This window comes from Protopterus annectens, chromosome 10.part0 (assembly GCF_019279795.1).
Source record: "Protopterus annectens isolate FY-2018-M chromosome 10.part0, PAN1.0, whole genome shotgun sequence".
Taxonomy (NCBI): Eukaryota; Metazoa; Chordata; order Ceratodontiformes; family Protopteridae; genus Protopterus; species Protopterus annectens.
In genome coordinates this window covers 187,307,844-187,326,797 of record NC_056744.1, presented here as the reverse complement: position 1 = coordinate 187,326,797, position 18,954 = coordinate 187,307,844, and the positions used below count along the sequence as shown (strand labels likewise).

The following is an 18,954-nucleotide window of genomic DNA, read 5'->3' as shown; positions in this document are numbered from 1 at the left end:
TGTACTCAATTATGGGCCTGATGAGGGATGAGTAAAGAGGCACGATGACGTCCCCTGATCTAGATGTGAATCCCTTCATGATTAGATGGGCTATATAAAATGTTTTTCTAACCACTTTGGCCACGTGGTTGTCAAATGAAAGATTGCTATCAACTTGGGTCCCCAGGTCCCTAATTACTTCTTCTGTACTTAATGGATTACCACCTATGTGGTAATTTGTGGGCACTATGTTTTTGCCAAAGGGGATGACTATACACTTTTTGGCATTTAGCTTGAGGCCATGGCTCTGGCACCAGTTGTCTGTTTCTATGAGGCCCTTTTGGAGGATGCTTGTGTCAGCTGGAGAGTCGATTATGGCGCCCAGTTTGCAGTCATCTGCGAACTTGGTCAGCCACAGTCCTTCCGTGTTGGCCTGTACCTCCGAGAAATATATACCGAACAAGAGAGGTCCCAGGACTGAGCATTGTGGGACACCACTTGTAACTGGTTTGGAGTCTGACATGGCTCCAGCAATTCTAACCATGTGGGTTCTGTCCTTGAGCCAATTTGCAATCCATCTAGTGACATAGGGGTTTATATTTAAGCTGGTGAGCTTATATATAATGCCCGAGTGGGGTATTGTATCGAAGGCTTTTGCGAGGTCCAGGTAGGCTGTGTGGACCACCTTCCCCTCGTCAATGGCCTTGGTGACTGTTTCAAAGAAATCAACCAGGTTTAAGAGGCAGGATCTGCCCTTAACAAAGCCGAACTGGGTAGGATCCAGTGTTTGTAGGTCCCTAATATCTTTATTTATGAGGTCCATGATGATCCTTTCCATAGCTTTGCAGACCAAGCTAGTCAGGCTTATGGGGCGATAGTTTCCAGGATCTGTTGAGGCACCACCTTTATGGAGAGGGACCACTGTTGCTGTACGCCACTCTTTGGGCACATATCCTGTAGTAAGACTGAGATTGAACAGTAGTTTTATGTTTGGGTTTAGCTCTTCTTGGAGTTCATGGAGGACGCAGCCCGGGACACCATCTGGTCCCATTGATGCTGTGTTTTTTGCTTTGGAGAGGGCGGCTCTTACCTGAGCATCTGAGATGTCAGGTAGGCAGCATTCTGCTGGGATAGGTATTTGCCCTTTCGGTGGGAGGGGAGAAGTTTGCGCTGAACCTGTCAGCTAGGATGTTGGCAATGTCTGTTGGTTCGGTGTATTTTTTGTCATTTTGGACTAATTCTGAGCATATCTGGGAATTACCACCCAGGTTCCTAACATAACTAAAGAAAGCCTTGTGATTATCCTTAGTGTCCTGTGCAATTTTTCTCTCGAAGCTGGCCTTAGACAATTTTATGTGTGCCCGTAGTTTTTTGCTAATACTGATCAGTGATGCCTTCCCTTTTTGGGATTTTGCTCTATCATTTAGTAGCTTCCTCCTTCTATTGTATAGTTTGTTTATGGCTGGGATCCACCAGACAGGACGTCTGCTTTTGGAGGATTGGGTCTTGGTTTTATTTGGGATCGCATGATCCATGCATTCCTGAAGGTGTTCATAGAATGTGTTTATAAAGGATTCTGCGGTCTGGGCCGTATTTTCCACAGGCCCGGGGGCTTTGAAGGATTCCACCTCAGTTTTGAAGAGTGTGAAATTTGCTTTAGAGAAGTTTTTCATTGTGGTTTTCTGGGCAGGGGGTGGGATCGGGATGTGAATATCCAGTGAGATTAGTTTATGGTCTGATCTTACCAGTGAGGGATACACTTCTGGTCTGGAGCATAGAGTCCCCATGTTGGTGATGATCAGGTCCAGTATGTTTTCCCCTCTTGTGGGAGTGGTAACAAGTTGTTCCATAGCATTTGAGTTTATAAATTCTAGGAACCTTTGGGCTAGGATGTTGGAGCTAGAGTAATGCTCCCAGTCTATGTTTGGGTAGTTGAAGTCGCCCAATATAATGGTGTTTGGAGAGACCTTCATATTTTCCAGTGTTCTCAGGAAGGCCGAGTGGGGTTCCTGGGTTTGGGAGGGTGGTCTGTAGCAGGCTATAAACTGGAAGGCACTTTTACCCACTGTTAGTTGCACATGGATAGTCTCTGATGCTTCCTGCTTTGCCACCAACCTGGAGGTGTGGGTATCTTTGATGAAGATCAATACTCCCCCTCCTTTCATGGTTCGGTCCAAGTTTTGGGGCCGAAAAGCATGGTATGAGGTATAACCTGGTAGTGCTGGGGTGCTCTTGGGAGCCCTGAACCAGGTTTCTGTTACTGCACAGATATCGATGTTCTCCATGCTAAGGAGAGTTTTGAGTGCGTGCATCTTGAGGTTTAGACTTCTGGCATTGAGTAGCATTACTCTTAGTTTCTTATCCCTTGTGATACCTATGGAGGTGGGTTTGTCTTTTGAGCCTTGCCTAAAAAAGGCACTATGGGGTAGCAAGAGCCTTTGCCAATATCCGAAAGCCCAGGGGTGACAGGTGCAAGCCGTCCCTAGCGAAGCATTGTGGCTTGTCGAGCATATCATCCCAAGCTGACAGGCATTGGATCCCCTTTGAATGACACCAGTACTTAAGCCAATTGTTGAAATTGATCATCTTGTCTTCATACTGTGGCATCATTCTTGGTGAGGGTAAGATGCTACTCAAGGTCAGGGTCATACCGGCCTGGGCTACATGCTCAGAGAGCTCCTTTATGTCTCTTTTCATGTAGTCCTGGGAGGTACGTCTCAGATCATTCACACCAGCATGGACAATGACTGAGTCATATTTGTACTTGCCTTGGAGTGACCTGAGTGCTTGTGTTATGTGGCGGATCCTAGCGCCCGACAGGCTGCTCACCATGACCCTCTCCTTGTTCAGCCTGGTGAGCGGGACGTCAGTGTGCCTGATGATAGAGTCACCTATTACAAGTGTATCAGTTGTGTTGTTTAGTCTTAAGGGCTGTGACTGTTCAGCACACTGGCTTTGTGAGATATGTGTTGCACGTGTTTTGTTTTGGGGTAACGGCTGCTTGGGTGTCTGCTTTGGAGGTCTCTGCTGCTTTGGCAGATCTTTATTTAGAGCCTCCGAGTATGTTTTTGTGTGATTATGTGATTGGTTTGCTGTCGTGGTAGGTCTATGTGAGACTGGAATTGTAGTGAGTGTGGTTTCCTTCTCCTCATGACTGGTTATGCCAGTACTGAGTTGAGAGAGCTTAGACTCCAGTTTGGCTATATGGTTTATCTAATTATTCTATCAATAAGCTAAGTATAAGCTAACTATAATTTTGAAAATTGAAAAGTATTAAAGTTTTTACTGGCCTGAGCTAGCAAGAACCTCCGATCAGTTGCAGCACACTAGATCTGGGGTAACTCAGGGTGCATCATGGGACAGGGACTTGGCCTCGAGCTAAGTAAGCTCTGAAACCACTTTAGGCAAAAATAAGGAGTTTATTCTGAAAATTTCCCTATCCTTGTAAAAAAATAGATAAAGATGAATCACCACAAGAGCTTATAACTCAGATATTTTTCTTGCAGAAGTCAGAGCAGAAACTGTTTTCCAAGATAAGAATTTCGAATCAGCCTCATGAGCAGGTTCAAAAGGAAAAGTTTAACATTATCCTCACAAATTTAAGATCACAAGAAGAAGCCACCTGTTTTTTATAGGAGGGTGAATATGTAAAACCCCTTTCAAAAACTGTTTAATTTTTGAGAGGGCTGACAAGCAGAGATGGATGAAAGATGATTCTTGACAGAAGAGTAAGAAAGACCAAAATTTAATAACTCACACAAATACTGTAAAACCAGAGGTGTCTGGGCATGTAAATGATCATGGTTCTCACTTTGGCACTGACTAGTAAATCTTTTCCACTTTACCTAGGTTTTGCCCTTTTCATATTTTCAAACCTGATGGCAACTGTGGTGGAGCACTCCATATTTGTCAAGGAACATATTACTGCCCATCAGATCCCCAGAAACCAGCAAACTGAGCTCACTGAACTATGGATTGCTTTTGGTAGACTTAATTATTAACTATATTCTTACTGCAGAACACATTCTTTGTCCCCCAATGACAACATAGGATTTCTCAAGTGTTTTACGTGATATCCATATTAGCAAAAAAATCCATTATTTTGGGTGACTTTAACTTCTTCTTCTTTCGGCTTTTCCCGGTTAGGGGTCACCACAGTGGATCATCTGTCGCTCATGATTGGCAGTGGAGTTTTACGGTGTCGAGTTGCCAGCCTGGCGCCCAACCTTCCACAGAAGGCACACACATGCACACCCTCACTCCTAGGGCCAATTTGGAGTGTCCAATCCACCTACTGCATGTCTTTGGGGTGTGGGAGGAAACCGGAGCACCTGGAGGAAACCCACGCGACCACAGGGAGGACATGTAGACTCCACACAGAAGGCACCCCAGCTGAGAATCGAACCGGAGAACCTCTTGCTGTGAGGCGGCAATGCTAACCGCTGCACCACCGTGGCTGCCGTCCACTTTAACTACCTTTCAATAAACTGAAACACCTATACATCCAAAGTAGGATATTTCCAAAAAGGAGTACCCTGGGACTTGGCTTACAGGAGTGCTCGCATTACCTGTAAACCAAATCTCTGTAACTATACAGACTTAAAGTCTTCCGAAATGCAGGAGTGACTCATGATAACCAAATTTGTTTAGACTTATGATATTTTGTGGACTGCTACCTTAATGGGATCTGATTTTGGGATTGCTATGTTAGTTACACTGGAATGTCCATCATCTGGATTCTAAATAAAAAAGGCAGTAGGGGGCAGCAAAGGCTTTAGCCAGTAACTGGAAGTATTGGAATGAGAGTACAGACCAAACTTAGAAAAGTAAGCTGGACTGTTAAACATTTTGCCCCAGGGTACTCCTTTCAGAAGGCTTAACAAATAAACCAAGGCAAGTAACATCTGAAATCAGAATTATAGATGCAAACAACAGTCTTGTTGTATGATCTCAATCCTTCAGTAAAATAATCTTTAGACCTTGAAAAATAAAGGCGGTGACCATATCCTGAATGATTTGGAAAAAAAAAACAGTTGTGCTAAAAACAAAACCTTCATTTCTGAAGTAAACCAAGAATTCGGTGCATATTATAAAAAGCATGAATGTTAATGTCATGTAAGAATGAAGAAGACTGATTAGTATTACCTGAAGATGTTAATGGTTTTGGCTGAAGGGGGTTCTTCAGTTCCTTCTACTGTGTCATCTTCCTCAAAATACTCTTCATAAATATTAATGGCATTATTCTGTTTAATGCAGTGTTCCATTAACTAGAAGAGAACAGAATACAAGTACTGATATCCATTGATCTACATAAAAAAACACAGTGCTAAACCAAGATTCTGTAAGATGATGATTGCACGTTTTACTGCATTGCCATTACAATTAATGCAAATGCGGTTATACATCTTTAAAGAAAAAGTTCCACCAGAGATTAATACTGGTCGGTGTCTCTCTCTCTCTTTTGTTTCTTTTTTTTTTTTTTTTTTTTTTATTTCACTGTCTCCTTAATTCATCTAAGCTCAAAAGCTTGGTAACAAAGACACTGCAGGAGCTTGAGTACACACAAGTTGAAAACATATGTATAGAAGCTTGTGCAAAATATAAGCAAATGTACCAATAGAAAATATTTTTTGTTCAACCCTAGCCTGCCCCTTACTTTACTACGCTCCCTCTGAGATCACTGTATTCCAGGGAAAGTGTGATAATCGACAGACACCTTAAAGCCTATCTTGCTCTTTCTCAGTGAGTTTGTGAGATTAGATCAGCCATTCCAGAGATACATGTAAGCCACAGCTTCACACTTGTATGTGTCTCAAGAAACATTGACACAGAAAACTGGCAATGGAACCAAGGTATTGGGAGCAAATAATTAGAAGGAGGAAGGTAATAGAATGGGAGAAAGGTAATAGAATGGGAAGAGTTAAAGAATTTATTTGGACTGCAGGCTAGAGATTGCCTTTCCTATAATGGATTGATATAAGGGTATAGGCAAAGAGAAAGGAATAGGGGGATCCTACGTGAAAGACCAGCACTGGTAGAGATTTTGGTAGAATCTAGAACAGAAACTGCTGTTAAAAAAGGGATAATTAGTACAGCATATAAAATATTGCATGATAACTATAACACTCAACCAAAGGAGGTTAGAAAGGATTGGGAAGAGAGATTGGATAAGCAATTCACAAAGAAACAATGGGGATATATATATATATATATATATATATATATATATATATATATATATATATTACTCCAAAATATGCAACAAAGTATAGAAGATTTAGGATCTTTGCTCGGAAGTGTTTACATAGGTAGTTTTATATTCCAAGTAGACTCCAAAGAATTCTTCCTCAGGTAGATAGCAAATGTTGGAGGTGTGATGAGGAAAAAAGAGGTAACTGGGAAATAAGTTAGCAGATTTAAAAAAAAAAATACCTTGCAGACTACTCTATCAGAAATACTGGGTGAGCAAATTGGCATAACTAAAGAAATGACTTTTTTGAGCTATGATACAAAACTAGAATTGCCTAGACATAATAAGGCCTTGCTGAGTCTAATTATGGTGGCTGCCAAAAAAGCAATTACTAAAAAATGGAAAGCAAAATCTAAACCAACTGTACTAGAAGTAGTAAATATAGTAACAGAGATAAAACAACTAGAAATGGCATCTTTAGAAATGGGTGGGAGCCAATGACTAGGTTATTGGTAATTTTGTATTCGGAAACAAGGTATTTAAGTAAATTAGAGATGATGTTTTGTTCAGACTCTGATGAAGCCGTTGCATAGGGACAAAAGAGCTTAGTCTGAATTTGTTTTGGGTTCATTAAACTGCTGTCACACCACCACTGGGGTGTTTCTGTTTTGTATATAGGAAAGGCACATTAGTTAATCAATATTTACATTTCTCAGGTGCATACCCAATGTTTGTGGGAAAAACATCATCAAAGGTCAGTTTGTTAGAATAATAAGATTGACACTGGATGACAGTGTTTTAAGTAAGGAATGCAAAACCTTAAGCGGAATTTTTGGGTAGAAAACCTGCAGCTTTATTAGACATGGTTTGTCAACAGCAAGTTTTTTTCCATTTTAGTAAGACTGCATAATTGGCACAGGACAAGCTCTGTTCAACACATATTCCTGTGATGTTAAGAGAATACTGCATATTATTTTTGAGAACTGGAAAGTAGCTCTGGGAAATACAAAGTTAAGTAAAGTGTGGGTATTCGTCCAAAGGTATTTTTTAAAAAGGGTTGTGTTGTTTTAAGGCATTAATGAAGAGAAATGTTGCTGCCAAATTGGAAGCGGGGAAAAAAAGTGGTTCTTTCCCTTGTGGATTATGTAGACAGTGCAGATACATCAACACTGACTTTTTTTTCTATGTAGCTTAAAAAAAATAAAAGTTTTCAGATTCAGGATATTTTTAAAGTTATTCCAAAGGTTTAGTGTACTTGGTCACATGTACAGCTTGTTCAGCATACTACATTGGCAAAACCATTAGAACTCTAGCATTAACAATACACAAGCATAATTATGGTATTAAGCAGCTGGATATAAAAAATGCTTTAGCAAAGCTGATCACAGTTTGCAAGTCTTTTTTAAAGATTTGTGTTCCAAATGAATGAACAACCCAAATTTGATTTAAGGGGAGGAGATTCTAATAACTTCCTGTAAACATGGGAGTTAGTTATATTGGAAATGTGTTTTGTGAGATATGTTTAGCCCTCATTTAAATGACATAATTTCTCTGAAGTGTATTTTGAAAAAAAGAGGGCTTTAAAATTTTTTAACTGGTAGTTATAGAATCATGTGATGATTATATAATCATATAAATAGTGTTGAGTGTGATGTTTATTATTATTTCTGAGGACACTCTTGATTAAATAAAATTAAAGTGCTAGTCTTGGTTGTGTTGGTGTCTCTCTAAAGATTGCTTTTGTGTTTCTGTTGGCACTTTTCTGAAGACAGCCAGGCTGAAATTTATGAACTCTGACATAATAAATGGCTCAAAGGAAGCCCAAGTCAATTCATCTAGGATAAAGTACAGGTCCCAGGAAGATACTTGTTCACATAACAGAAGTGTCTACAAGACGATTCCCTTGATGAATGCTTTGCAAACTTTCATTAAAGCTAAGGGACTACCTGGGAGGTATACTTGAGTGGCCAGCTCATCTATCTTGGGGGAAGGGCATTTTTATGAAAACTGAATTGCAATTTTTGTTGTGAAAGTTACAGACAGCAGTCAAACATACTTTAATTTAGAAATAACTTATTCTAGTCCCAAAAATATATGTTAGCTACTCTAGCACTATGAAAAAAATAAGAGCAGAGAAGGAATCAAGGCCACTGTAGCTAGTCCACACCAAGAAGTGCATCAGTTTTCCCTGTGTTTCTCATGCTGGGCTTTTGTATAGAAGAAAGTGAATTAACTAATAGAGCTGAAAAGGAAGAACTGCTAAAACTACTGGAAGTGAAGAAACCAAATGATGAGTCACATGGAATAAACGACTGAGTGAAACTTAACTGATGGATGACACAAAACCAGGGTGTTCTTTAACAAATGAGGCATAACAAGAGCAAACTACATCTGCCAAAGCCAATAAGGAGCTATGGGGATGACTTTGGCTTTGTAGAGTTTTGTCTTTTCAAGGAATCATATCATCAGGGTCAGATGGGACCACCAGAACTCTTCTGCCCTAAGCAAGAGGAATGTCATCATAAGGGAGAAATATGGGAACTGTGTAACAGAGGCAAGGTGGCCACTTGTGGAATATTGCCCTTACTGTGAGTTTCCCCAGTGAAGAAATCCCAGAACTTCATGTTGGCTGGACAGGCAAACAGATTACACTTGTACTTGTAGATCTTCTTTGCCACTGAGGTGCCGAGGGGACCCTTTATGGGACAGCAGTAGGCATCTGCTCAGCTTGTGTGCCAAGGAATGGACTTTCCAATGATATGGATGACAACAAGAACATGTTTTCTCGACACTGCCCATTTCCACACTCTCATAGTTTCATAGTTTAGTACTAGGCTATCTGCCCTGGGGCATTTATAAGCCTAGCCATAGTGATGTGGCTTTCGCCACCCAATGTAATGGTACAAAAGTGTACAGAATAGATTTAGAATACTGTGCCTCTGTCTAGTAGTAACACAGTGAAGACCCCCTTACATAATAGAATTAGTTTACTGTGCCTCTGTCTAGTAGTGACACAGAGATGACCCCCGGGGTAAACCTACGATCTCCCATCCACTCAAGATATCTCTTGAAAAGAGTCAGTGAGGGGCTCTGCCTAACATGAACTGGGATTCTGTTCCAGAGTATGGAAAGCCTTTGAGTTATGAATCTGTCCCTCCAGCATGTCCTATTCATATTTGTGCTGAGGTTTAAATCTTTAGCTCTCATGGTTCTGATGGATTTGGATTTTTGAGGTGGAGCATGTCCATCAATTCCTGACTGGACATGGCCTTGTACGTCAGGCACAGATCACTTCTGAGTAGGCGGTATGCTACTGAACAGAGCTGGAGTTTCTTTAGTCTGGCAGCATATGACATATGTTGGAGACCCTTGATCCTTTTGGTGAGGTACTTTTGGGGTCTCCCCAGCTGTTGCAAGTGCCGGGTGAGGTGCATACCAAATGGGGCATTGTACTCAATCATGGGCCTGATAAGGGAGGAGTATAGGGGTACAATGACCTCCTTTGATCTGGATGTGAATCCCTTCATGATAAGGTGGGCAAAGTAGAAAGTCTTTCTAACTACTTTGGCAATGTGGGTGTCAAATGAGAGGTCACTATCAACTTGGGTCCCCTGATTACTTTTTCCGTACTCAGTGGGTTACTGTCTATGTGATAATTTGTGGGTACTTTGTTTTTCCCAAAGGGGATGACTATACATTTTTTGGCATTTAGTTTAAGGCCATGACTCCGGCACCAGTTGTCCGTTTCAGTGAGGCCTTTCTGTAGGATGTACGTGTCAGCTGGTGTATCGACTATGGCGCCTAGTTTGCAGTCATCCGCGAACTTTGTCAGCCACAACCCTCCCATGTTTGCTTTCACATCTGAGAAATAAATGCTGAACAAGAGGGGTCCCAGGACAGAGCCCTGTGGGACACCACTTGTGACTGGCTTTGAGTCTGACATGGCTCCAGCGATTTTAACTTTATGTGTTCTATCCTTTAGCCAGTTTGCAACCCATCTTGTGACATATGGATTTACATTTAAGCTGTTGAGCTTGTCTATGATGCCTGAGTGGGGTATTGTGTCGAAAGCTTTAGCCAAGTCCAGGTAGGCTGTATGGACTGCTTTGCCCTCGTCAATGGCTCTAGTGACTGTTTCGAAAAAGTCAACCAGGTTCAAAAGGCAGGATCTGCCCTTTACAAAGCCGAACTGGGTGGGATCAAGTGTCTGTAGGCCCCCAATGTCTCTGTTTATGAGTTCCATAATGATTCTTTCCATAGCTTTGCAGACCAGGCTGGTTAAGCTTATGGGGCGGTAGTTACCAGGATCTGTAGAGGTGCCTCCTTTGTGGAGTGGGACCACTGTTGCTGTACGCCAGTGTTCAGGTACATATCCTGTAGTAAGGCTAAGGTTAAATAGCATTTTTATGTGCGGGTTTAGCTCCTCTTGGAGTTCACATAGCACGCAACCCGGGATACCGTCAGGTCCCATTGATGCTGTGTTTTTAGCTTTGCTGAGGGCGGTTCTCACCTGGACATCTGAGATGACAGGGAGGTTACATTCAGCTGGGATAAGTATTTAATCTTCTTTTGGGGGTGAGGGAGGGGAGAAATTTGCACTGAACCTGTCTGCCAGAATGTTGGCAATATCTGTAGGTTCAGTGTATTTTTTGTCATTGTGAACTAACTCTTAGCATATCTGAGGTTTTCTGCCCAGGTTTCTAACATAGCAGAAGAAGGCCTTGTGGTTATCTTTAGTGTCCATAGCGATTTTTCTCTCAAAGTTGGCCTTGGATGTTTTTATGAGAGAATGTAGCTTTCTACTAGTGCTGATCAGAGATGCCTTATCTTTATGGGATTTTGCTCTGTCGTGCAGTAGCTTCCTTCTTTTGTTATACAATTTGTTTATGGCTGGGGTCCACCAGACAGGATGCCTGACCTTGGTGGAGAGGGTCTTGGTTTTATTTGGGATTGCATGATCCATGCACTCTTGGAGATGTCCGTAGAAAGCATTTGTGAAGGATTCAGCATTGTGGGATGTGGTTTCCACTGGCCCAGTGGGCTTAAAGGATACCATCTCAGTCTTAAGAAGTGTAAAGTCGGCTTTTGAGAAGTTTTTCACCGTAGTCTTTTGTGTTGGGGGTGGAGGTGGGATATGTATATCCAGGGTGATTAGTCTGTGGTCAGATCTCACTAGTGAGGGGTATACTTCCGGTGTGGAGCACTTTGTCCCCATGTTTGTGCTGATCAGGTCTAGTATATTATCTCCCCTGCCTGTGGGATAGCAACATGCTCCTGTTTACTTGTTAGTAACTATCACATTTTTCACTGTATGGTTTGAACTCAAAGCCCTAGAATGCTTACATGGTTATTAGGACTGCTATCATCACCTATACACTAATGCAAAGGGAAAGTTTCAGTGATGTCCACACACCCTGAACTGTCTGTTTGCTGAAATGTTCCCAACCCTCCATGCCTGCTTTGACTCATCCATGGAAGGGATGTGGTACAAGACACTGATGAAGGAAACATTGTTGGTGCCCATCCAGCACATTAACTGGTAATGGCAGACCTCAGAGTTGTCCATCCAGCTCATTAAATTGTGATTGCAGGTTTGAGAGTTGCAGATGTAATACTCCAGATGATCCATATTCAGAAGCCATTGGAGATTAAAACTCCACTGTAAAACTCTTGTGGAATCATACAAAAGTAACCATAAGCATGGCTGCTGCCATCAGACCAATATTCCTGAGACAAAAATAAGCTATAGCTGTGGAGGATGCAACAGCAGAACTTTTTGTTTGAACAGCCCGTATTCTATCTATGGGGAGATTTGCATATAGCTTGGGGTACATACTGCAGCTTATAAATGTAACTTGTGCATGTATTGAACATTATGGGACTTGACTATATTTACTATTATTCCCAGAGAATGGCATAAGCTGATCAGAGACTCCCTCAAGAATACTAAGTGTTTTATAGAGATAGCAATTCTGATTACGTTTTTCAGATATAGGAATGCTTTGGCTCCCTATAGACTCAAGTGCAATCAAGCCACAGATAACCATTTGGTGAACAACTGTTGGCTGAAGTGAGCCCAAATGAAGATGCTAAAAATCAAAACATCCTGTTCTAACTCTGAAAGGCACACACCTCCTAGATTCCTTTGTTACTTTTATGTGGCAAAAGGCATCCTGGAGATCCAAAGAGTAAAAACAGTTACCTTTCACAAGACATGGAAAGACTGACAGCAATAAAAGCATTACAATGGTTGCCTTTGGAATAAATATATTTTGGGACTCTAAGATCCAAAATTGGTCTGAGCTTGTTTTGGCTTCTTTTGGTGTTAAAGAAAACCTGGAGTGATATCCAGAACCTCTGTAGTCTGGTGACACTTTCTGGATTGCTGGCTTCTGATCACAATGCTTTATTTTAATGGTACAAGACATCTAGCAAGGGGTGGAAAGAAAGGGCACATTTTAATCCCTGGATATTCCTGCCTTACTCACCTACCCATGGTTATAGGTTCATAGGTAGGTACTAGGCTATCGGCCCAAGGGCCTATGTAGGCCTAGCAAACAAGGTTCCCTGGCTTATGCCACCCAAGAAAGTTAATTTCCTGTGCCCCTGTCGAGCAGAGCCACGGAAGTGATCCCCGGGGTGTATTTCCTACTTCCCATCCACTCATCAAGATTTTTCTTGAAGAGTGCTAATTAGGAAATTTGCTTGACATAGATGGGTAGCTTGTTCCAGAGTATAGGAAGTCTCTGGGACATGAATCTATCCCTCCAGCATGTCCTGTTTATTGTGGTGATAAGGTTTAGGTCCCTAGAGCGTGTAGTTCGGAGGGATTGGGATTTCTTTAGGTGTAGCATGTCCAACAGCTCTGGGTTTAACATAGCTTTATATGTTAGGCAGAGATCTCCTTGGAGAAGGCGATATGCTACAGAGTAAAGCTGGAGTTTTTTGAGACAGTCAGTGTACGGCATATGTCTGAGGCCAGTAATCCTCTTTGTAAGGTACTTCAGTGGCCTTTCCAGCTGCTGCAGATGTCTTGTGAAGTACATTCCAAAAGGGGCGTTGTACTCTATAATGGGTCTAATGAGTGTCGAGTAGAGGGGAATAATGACCTCTTTTTTCCTGGTTGAGATGAAGTGTGCCACACAGAAGGATTTCCTGACTACTGTGGCAATGTGATTATCAAAGGAGAGACTACTGTCCACCTGGGTCCCAAAGTCTCTTATCACACATTCGGTGTTAGTTCATGGGTACAGAGTTTTTACCAAAGGGGATGACAATGCACTTTTTGGCATTGAGCCTGAGGCCATGCCTCTGACACCAGGCATCTGTCTCAGTGAGGCCCTTCTGTAGGATGTCCACATCATTTGGGGACTCGACTATGGCTCTTAGTTTGCAGTCATCTGTGAACTTTGTTAGCCAGAGGCCTTCTGTGTTAGCCTGTACTTCAGAGAAGTAGATATCAAACAGGAGAGGTCCCAGGACTGAACCCTGTGGTACTCCACTTGGCACTGGTTTGAAGTCAGATTTGGAGTCTGCAACTTTTACAGTGTGGATTCTGTCAGTGAGCCAGTTGGCAACCCATCTTGTGATGCAGGGATTTATACCTAGTTTAGTGAGTTTAGCTATAATTCCAGAATGGGTGATGGTGTTGAAAGCCTTGGTGAGGTCAAGATAGGCTGTGTGAACCACCTTACCCTCGTCTCTGGCTTTGGTGACTGCCTCAAAGAAGTCGATTAGGTTCAGAATGCATCATCTGCCTTTCACAAACCCGAACTGGGTGGGGTCCAGAGTTTGGAGGTTACCAATGTCTTTGTTTATGAGTTCCGTGATGATACATTCCATATCCTTGCAGACCAGGCTCGTCAGGCTAATAGGGCAACAATTCCCGGGATCAGCGGTGGCTCCCCCTTTGTGGAGTGGGATAACTGTTGCTGTGCGCCATTCAGTGGGCATAAAGCCTGACATGAGACTATGATTGAACATGGTGCTTAGGTGGGGAGCCAGTTTGTTCTGAAGTTTGTGTAAAATGCAGCCTAGGATGTTGTCTGATCCCAAGGATGCTGTGTTTTTGGTTTTAGAGAGTGCAGCTTTTACCTGCATAGATGTGATTACAGGGATGCTGCATTCTTCCTGTATAGATATGGACCCTTGAGGGGGTAAAGTTAGCACTGAACCTATCTGCTAGGATGTTGACAATATCAGTTGGTTCTGTAATTTTTGTGCCATTGTGCTGTAACTCAGAGCAGGTCTGGGTGTTGCCATTGAGATTCTTGACATAGCTATAGAATGTTTTGTGGTTGCCCTTAGAATCAGTGACGATTTTGTTTTCGTACCTAGCTTTGGTGGATCTTATAAAGGGATCTCAGCTTCTTACTGAGGCTGACTAGGGAGCTCCTCCAATCATGGGATTTTACTCTCTTTTGCAACGGTTTCTTCCTTCTGTTGTAGAGTTTGTTTATGGCAGGGGACCACCACATCAGCTTCCTTTTTTTGGAGGATAGCATCTTGGTTCTGTTTGGGATAGCACGATCCTTGCACTCGTGTAAGTGCTTATAGAGTGCATCTGTGTAGGATTCAGCAGTCGTAACTATATTGTCCATCTGCATGGGTGTCAAGAAGTTCACCACTTCTGTCTTAAGAAGCATGAAGTTGGCTTTGGAGAAATTTTTTACCGTGGTTTCCTTAATGGTGGGGGGTGGGGTGAGATGTGGATATCTAGGGTGATTAAGTTATGGTCGGATCTGATCATCTAGGAGTTGATTTCAGGTCACTCATGTTGGTAATGACTAGGTCCAGGATATTGTTGCCCCTGGTGGGGATATGGATAAGTTGATCCAGGGCATTGGAATTTATGAATTCCAGAGAGCGTTGAGCAAAGGAGTTGGTACATGAGTAGTTTTCCCAGTTAATGGTGAGGTAGTTGAAATCACCCATTATTAGGGTGTTTGGGTGAACCCTAATATTTTCCAGTATATCAACAAAAGAGGAGTGGGAATCCTAGGGCATGGTGGAGGATCTGTAGCAAGCTACAATTTGGATTGCAGTTTTGCCCAGAGTTAGTTGCACTTGGATAACCTCGGATGCATTATGCTGTGCAACTAGCCTGGAGGTGTGAATATCCTTAATGAATATGGACACACCTCCGCCTTTGGTGTTCTGGTCCCGGTTAGATGGCCGAAAAGTGTGGTACGAGTTATAACCCGGTAATGCAGGGGTGCTCTCTAGAGCCTTGAACCAGGTCTCAGTCATTGCATAGATATCAATGTTCTCCATTTTAAGGAGTACCTCGAGTGAGTACATTTTGAGATTTAGACTTCTAGCATTGAGTAGCATTACCCTCAGTTTTGCTTGCCTGTTCCTATTACGGTGGTGAATTTGTCATTTGAACCTTACCTAAAAAAGACACTATAGGGGTGGCAAGAGCCTTAGCCAGTATCCGGAATCCCAGGGGCGACAGGTGCAGGTCATCTCTGGCAAAGCATCGTGGCCTGTCGACCATGTTATCCCAGGCAGACAGATACTGGATCCCCTTAGAATGACACCAGAAGCTTTGCCAATTGTTGAAGTCAATCATTTTGTCCTTGTACTGTGGTATCATTCTGGGTGATGGGAGGATGCTACTCAGGGCTAGTGTCATACCTGCCTGGGCTACAAGATCAGAGAGCTCTTCCATGTCTCTTTTCATGTAGTCCAGGAAGGTACGTCTCGGGTCATTCACACCAACACTGACAGTGACAGAGTCATATTTGTACTTGTTGTGGAGTGACCTGAGTGCGTGGGTTATGTGGCGGATCCTGGCACCTGACAGGCAGCTGACAGTAACCTTCTCCTTGTTTAGCCTGGTGAGTAGGTCATCAGTGTGACTGACTATAGAGTCACCTATGACTAGTGTATTGGGTACGCTAGTTTGCCTTATGGGCTGTGGTTTATTGGCACACTGAGACTGTGGGCTATGTGTCATTTGGGTTGTGTTGGGGGGTGGAGGTTGCTTGCATTTCTGCTTTGGAGGTCTCTGTTGCTTGAACAAATTATTACTGAGAGCCTCTGAGAATATTTTTGTGTTTCTATGTGTGGATTTTGGTGGTGTAGGTTTAGTGGGACTATGTGATGAGTGTGGTGTGGTGCAAGTGTTTACCTTCTCTTCTTGACTGTCAAGTTCAGTCTTGGTTGGAGAGAGCTTTGCCTCCAGTTTGGCTAGATAAGTGCATCTCTCACAGGTTGTGGTGTTGGGTGGTAGGAGGAGAGGGTTGTCTGTGTACATGAGGCAATTGCTACATTGCCTCAAGATGCCCAGATTCATCAGATAGACTGGAGAGAACACTGGAAGCTGACCTTTGGACATGCCTGAATAAAAAAACTACTTTCCTCTAGACAGGTGAGGAAAGTGAGTATAAGAGCTGCTTTTCACTAAGCAAGTGAGGAAAGTAAGCACAAAAACTGTTTTCCTCTAGGTAAAGAGGAGGGTTGAGTGCTGTAGTAATTTGCAGCTTATTTAGTGCTAACAAGTTCTGAACAAGTGCTGAGCACAAATAAGCAAATTCAAGTGCTAAAACTAAGAATCTGTACCTGGATCTTGAGGTAGATAGGCTACCTAGTGCTTACCACTCCCACTGATAAGCTAGAAGGCTTCTCTCCAACACAGAAAGGCTTGGGGGCTCAGAAGCTTACAAACAGTCCTGTATACAGCAAATCTGTATCTGGACTAGACTAGTTACAGGAAAGATGGGAAACAAGTGCAAATGCAGGCTTTTAAACCAGTAAGTTGAAAGAGATGGAAAAACTGCCAAACGGCCAATAAACTACAATTTTTGGGCCACAAACCACTCTTGTGGTAGATGGGCTACCTAGTGCTTACCACTCCCACTGATAAGCTAGAAGGCTTCCCTTCAACACAGAAAGGCTTATCTCTTTCTATAATGACAAGTGGCGAGACAATGACCCCTGACTGTCTACATAGGGGACCAATAAGATAGATCTGCAGCTGGTCACCCCTAGGTAAGCTGTGGTTGCCCAGCAGTTGTCAAGAACCCCTACCTCAGCACCTGTGGCCTCAATGGAAACTGTCAAGTCTGTTTGGGTACTTTCCAGGTGGTTATTTGATTTGCTGTCGCCCACGTCTGAGCCATATCAGGCAAGGGCTCCTATGTATTTTAGAAAACAAATGATGAGCTGACTAATCTGTAACTCCTATAGCAACAAGAATCTTGCTGCTGTTTTCAATATTCTACATGTATGCCTTTACGTCAGGCCAAAAACAAAACTGGTAACTGGATTGGAGCATTCATAAAGGTTAATAAGATATCCTTGGTGAAGTTTCTGAATCACAGCCATATGTCCTCGCAAACATTTATACCAGATTCTGCAATCTTGATAGAACCTTTGCTGTTGTTATAGGCTGCACCAGTCATGAGGTTTACTATGGTGCATATTGTTGTTGACTGGGACAGGACCTTTTCTTTAATGTCTATGCCAGGCATCTGGTAATGGTTTAAAGAAAGAACAGTTTTATAAATAAAACTTACTATAACAGTAAATGTTCAAATGATCACTGCTGCAGTAGCCTTAGATATATGGGTTATATACTGCCAAGGATATAACAGCCAGCCAGCTTCCAATGCTTCAGGGCACCTTCCACACACCTAAACTGTCAGGCAGCTCAACCTGAATTGACTAAAAGATAAGCTTGGGCACAAAGTCCTTTAGAGCTTTCCTGCAAGCAGAGAGAGGGAGGCTGAACCCTGAAAGGATAATGCTAGGAACAACAAAAAATAAATGTCCACACCCTGGCATAAAAAATACACCAAAACACAAAGGGGATGGGGGGAGAGAGTGGCTTGTGCAGCAGTGATCATTCAAACATCTACTGTTATGGTACACTTTACTTAAACAAGTGTACTATGTTATTCACTGCTGTAGTAGCCTTAGCTACAGTATATGGCTATATTACCCTGGCTTACTAGACTATGGAGGATGGTGCTAGCAAAGTCTGGTCTGCACTTAGAGAAGGAATCAGTCTTATAGTGCTTTGTAAAAGTATGTACAGAGGACCAAGTAGCAGCTTCTATAATACTTCTTGAATCCAACACTTTCTAAAAAGCCATAGATGAAGTCAAGGCCCTGGTAGAGAGCACCTTGATCCCACCTGGAATAGTTTTGTTATGGTGAGTATAACAAAAGGTAATAGCCTTAGACAACTGTTAGAGAAATATGCATTTATATATATATATATATATATATATATATATATATATATATATATATGTCTAATGCTTATTAGAAGCTAAAAGAGTTAACACATTTCATTCTATTTTATGTACAGTTTAATTCTGTATGAAATTATAAGATGATTTTTAAAACCACAGTATGCTTTCTGAAACTGCAAAATGCACGCTGACCTAGTATTTGCTAGCACAGCAAAATTCATGTTTATGCCTTCTGGAAATGTACTGAGAAGCAGGTGATTATCTGCTAGGTCAGGAAAATGTATGAATAGAACAATACTGTTTTCTATAATATGATTGAATATGAACAATCAGCTCTGTTCGTGTTATGAGAACATGCACAGCTGTGGAAAATAAGAGATACATGAAACAAAAGACTGCTTGAGAATCTGTACTTGCTTTGTGCTCGAATTAGCTATAGTACCTTGAATGGTAACATAACATAGTGGGAAGTTGTATCTAACCGGTGGTCACCAAGGCCACGTTGTTTTTCTTAAGAAGTTTTTCATAAAATTGATAGTGCAAGCAGAAAATCATGGACAAACAGCTGCTATGTAATGATGA

The 18,954-nt window shown here is 42.1% G+C and overlaps 1 protein-coding gene across 1 annotated transcript in view; it reads right to left on the bottom strand.

The window, feature by feature from the left end:
- DNAI2 (dynein axonemal intermediate chain 2) overlaps nt 1–18,954 on the bottom strand; it is an 817,148-nt gene that overhangs the window by 486,960 nt on the left and 311,234 nt on the right. Inside the window, exon 4 of the mRNA XM_044086721.1 lies at nt 5,125–5,246. Coding sequence (XP_043942656.1) covers nt 5,125–5,246 — 122 coding nt within the window. The remainder of the gene's footprint in view (nt 1–5,124; nt 5,247–18,954) is intronic.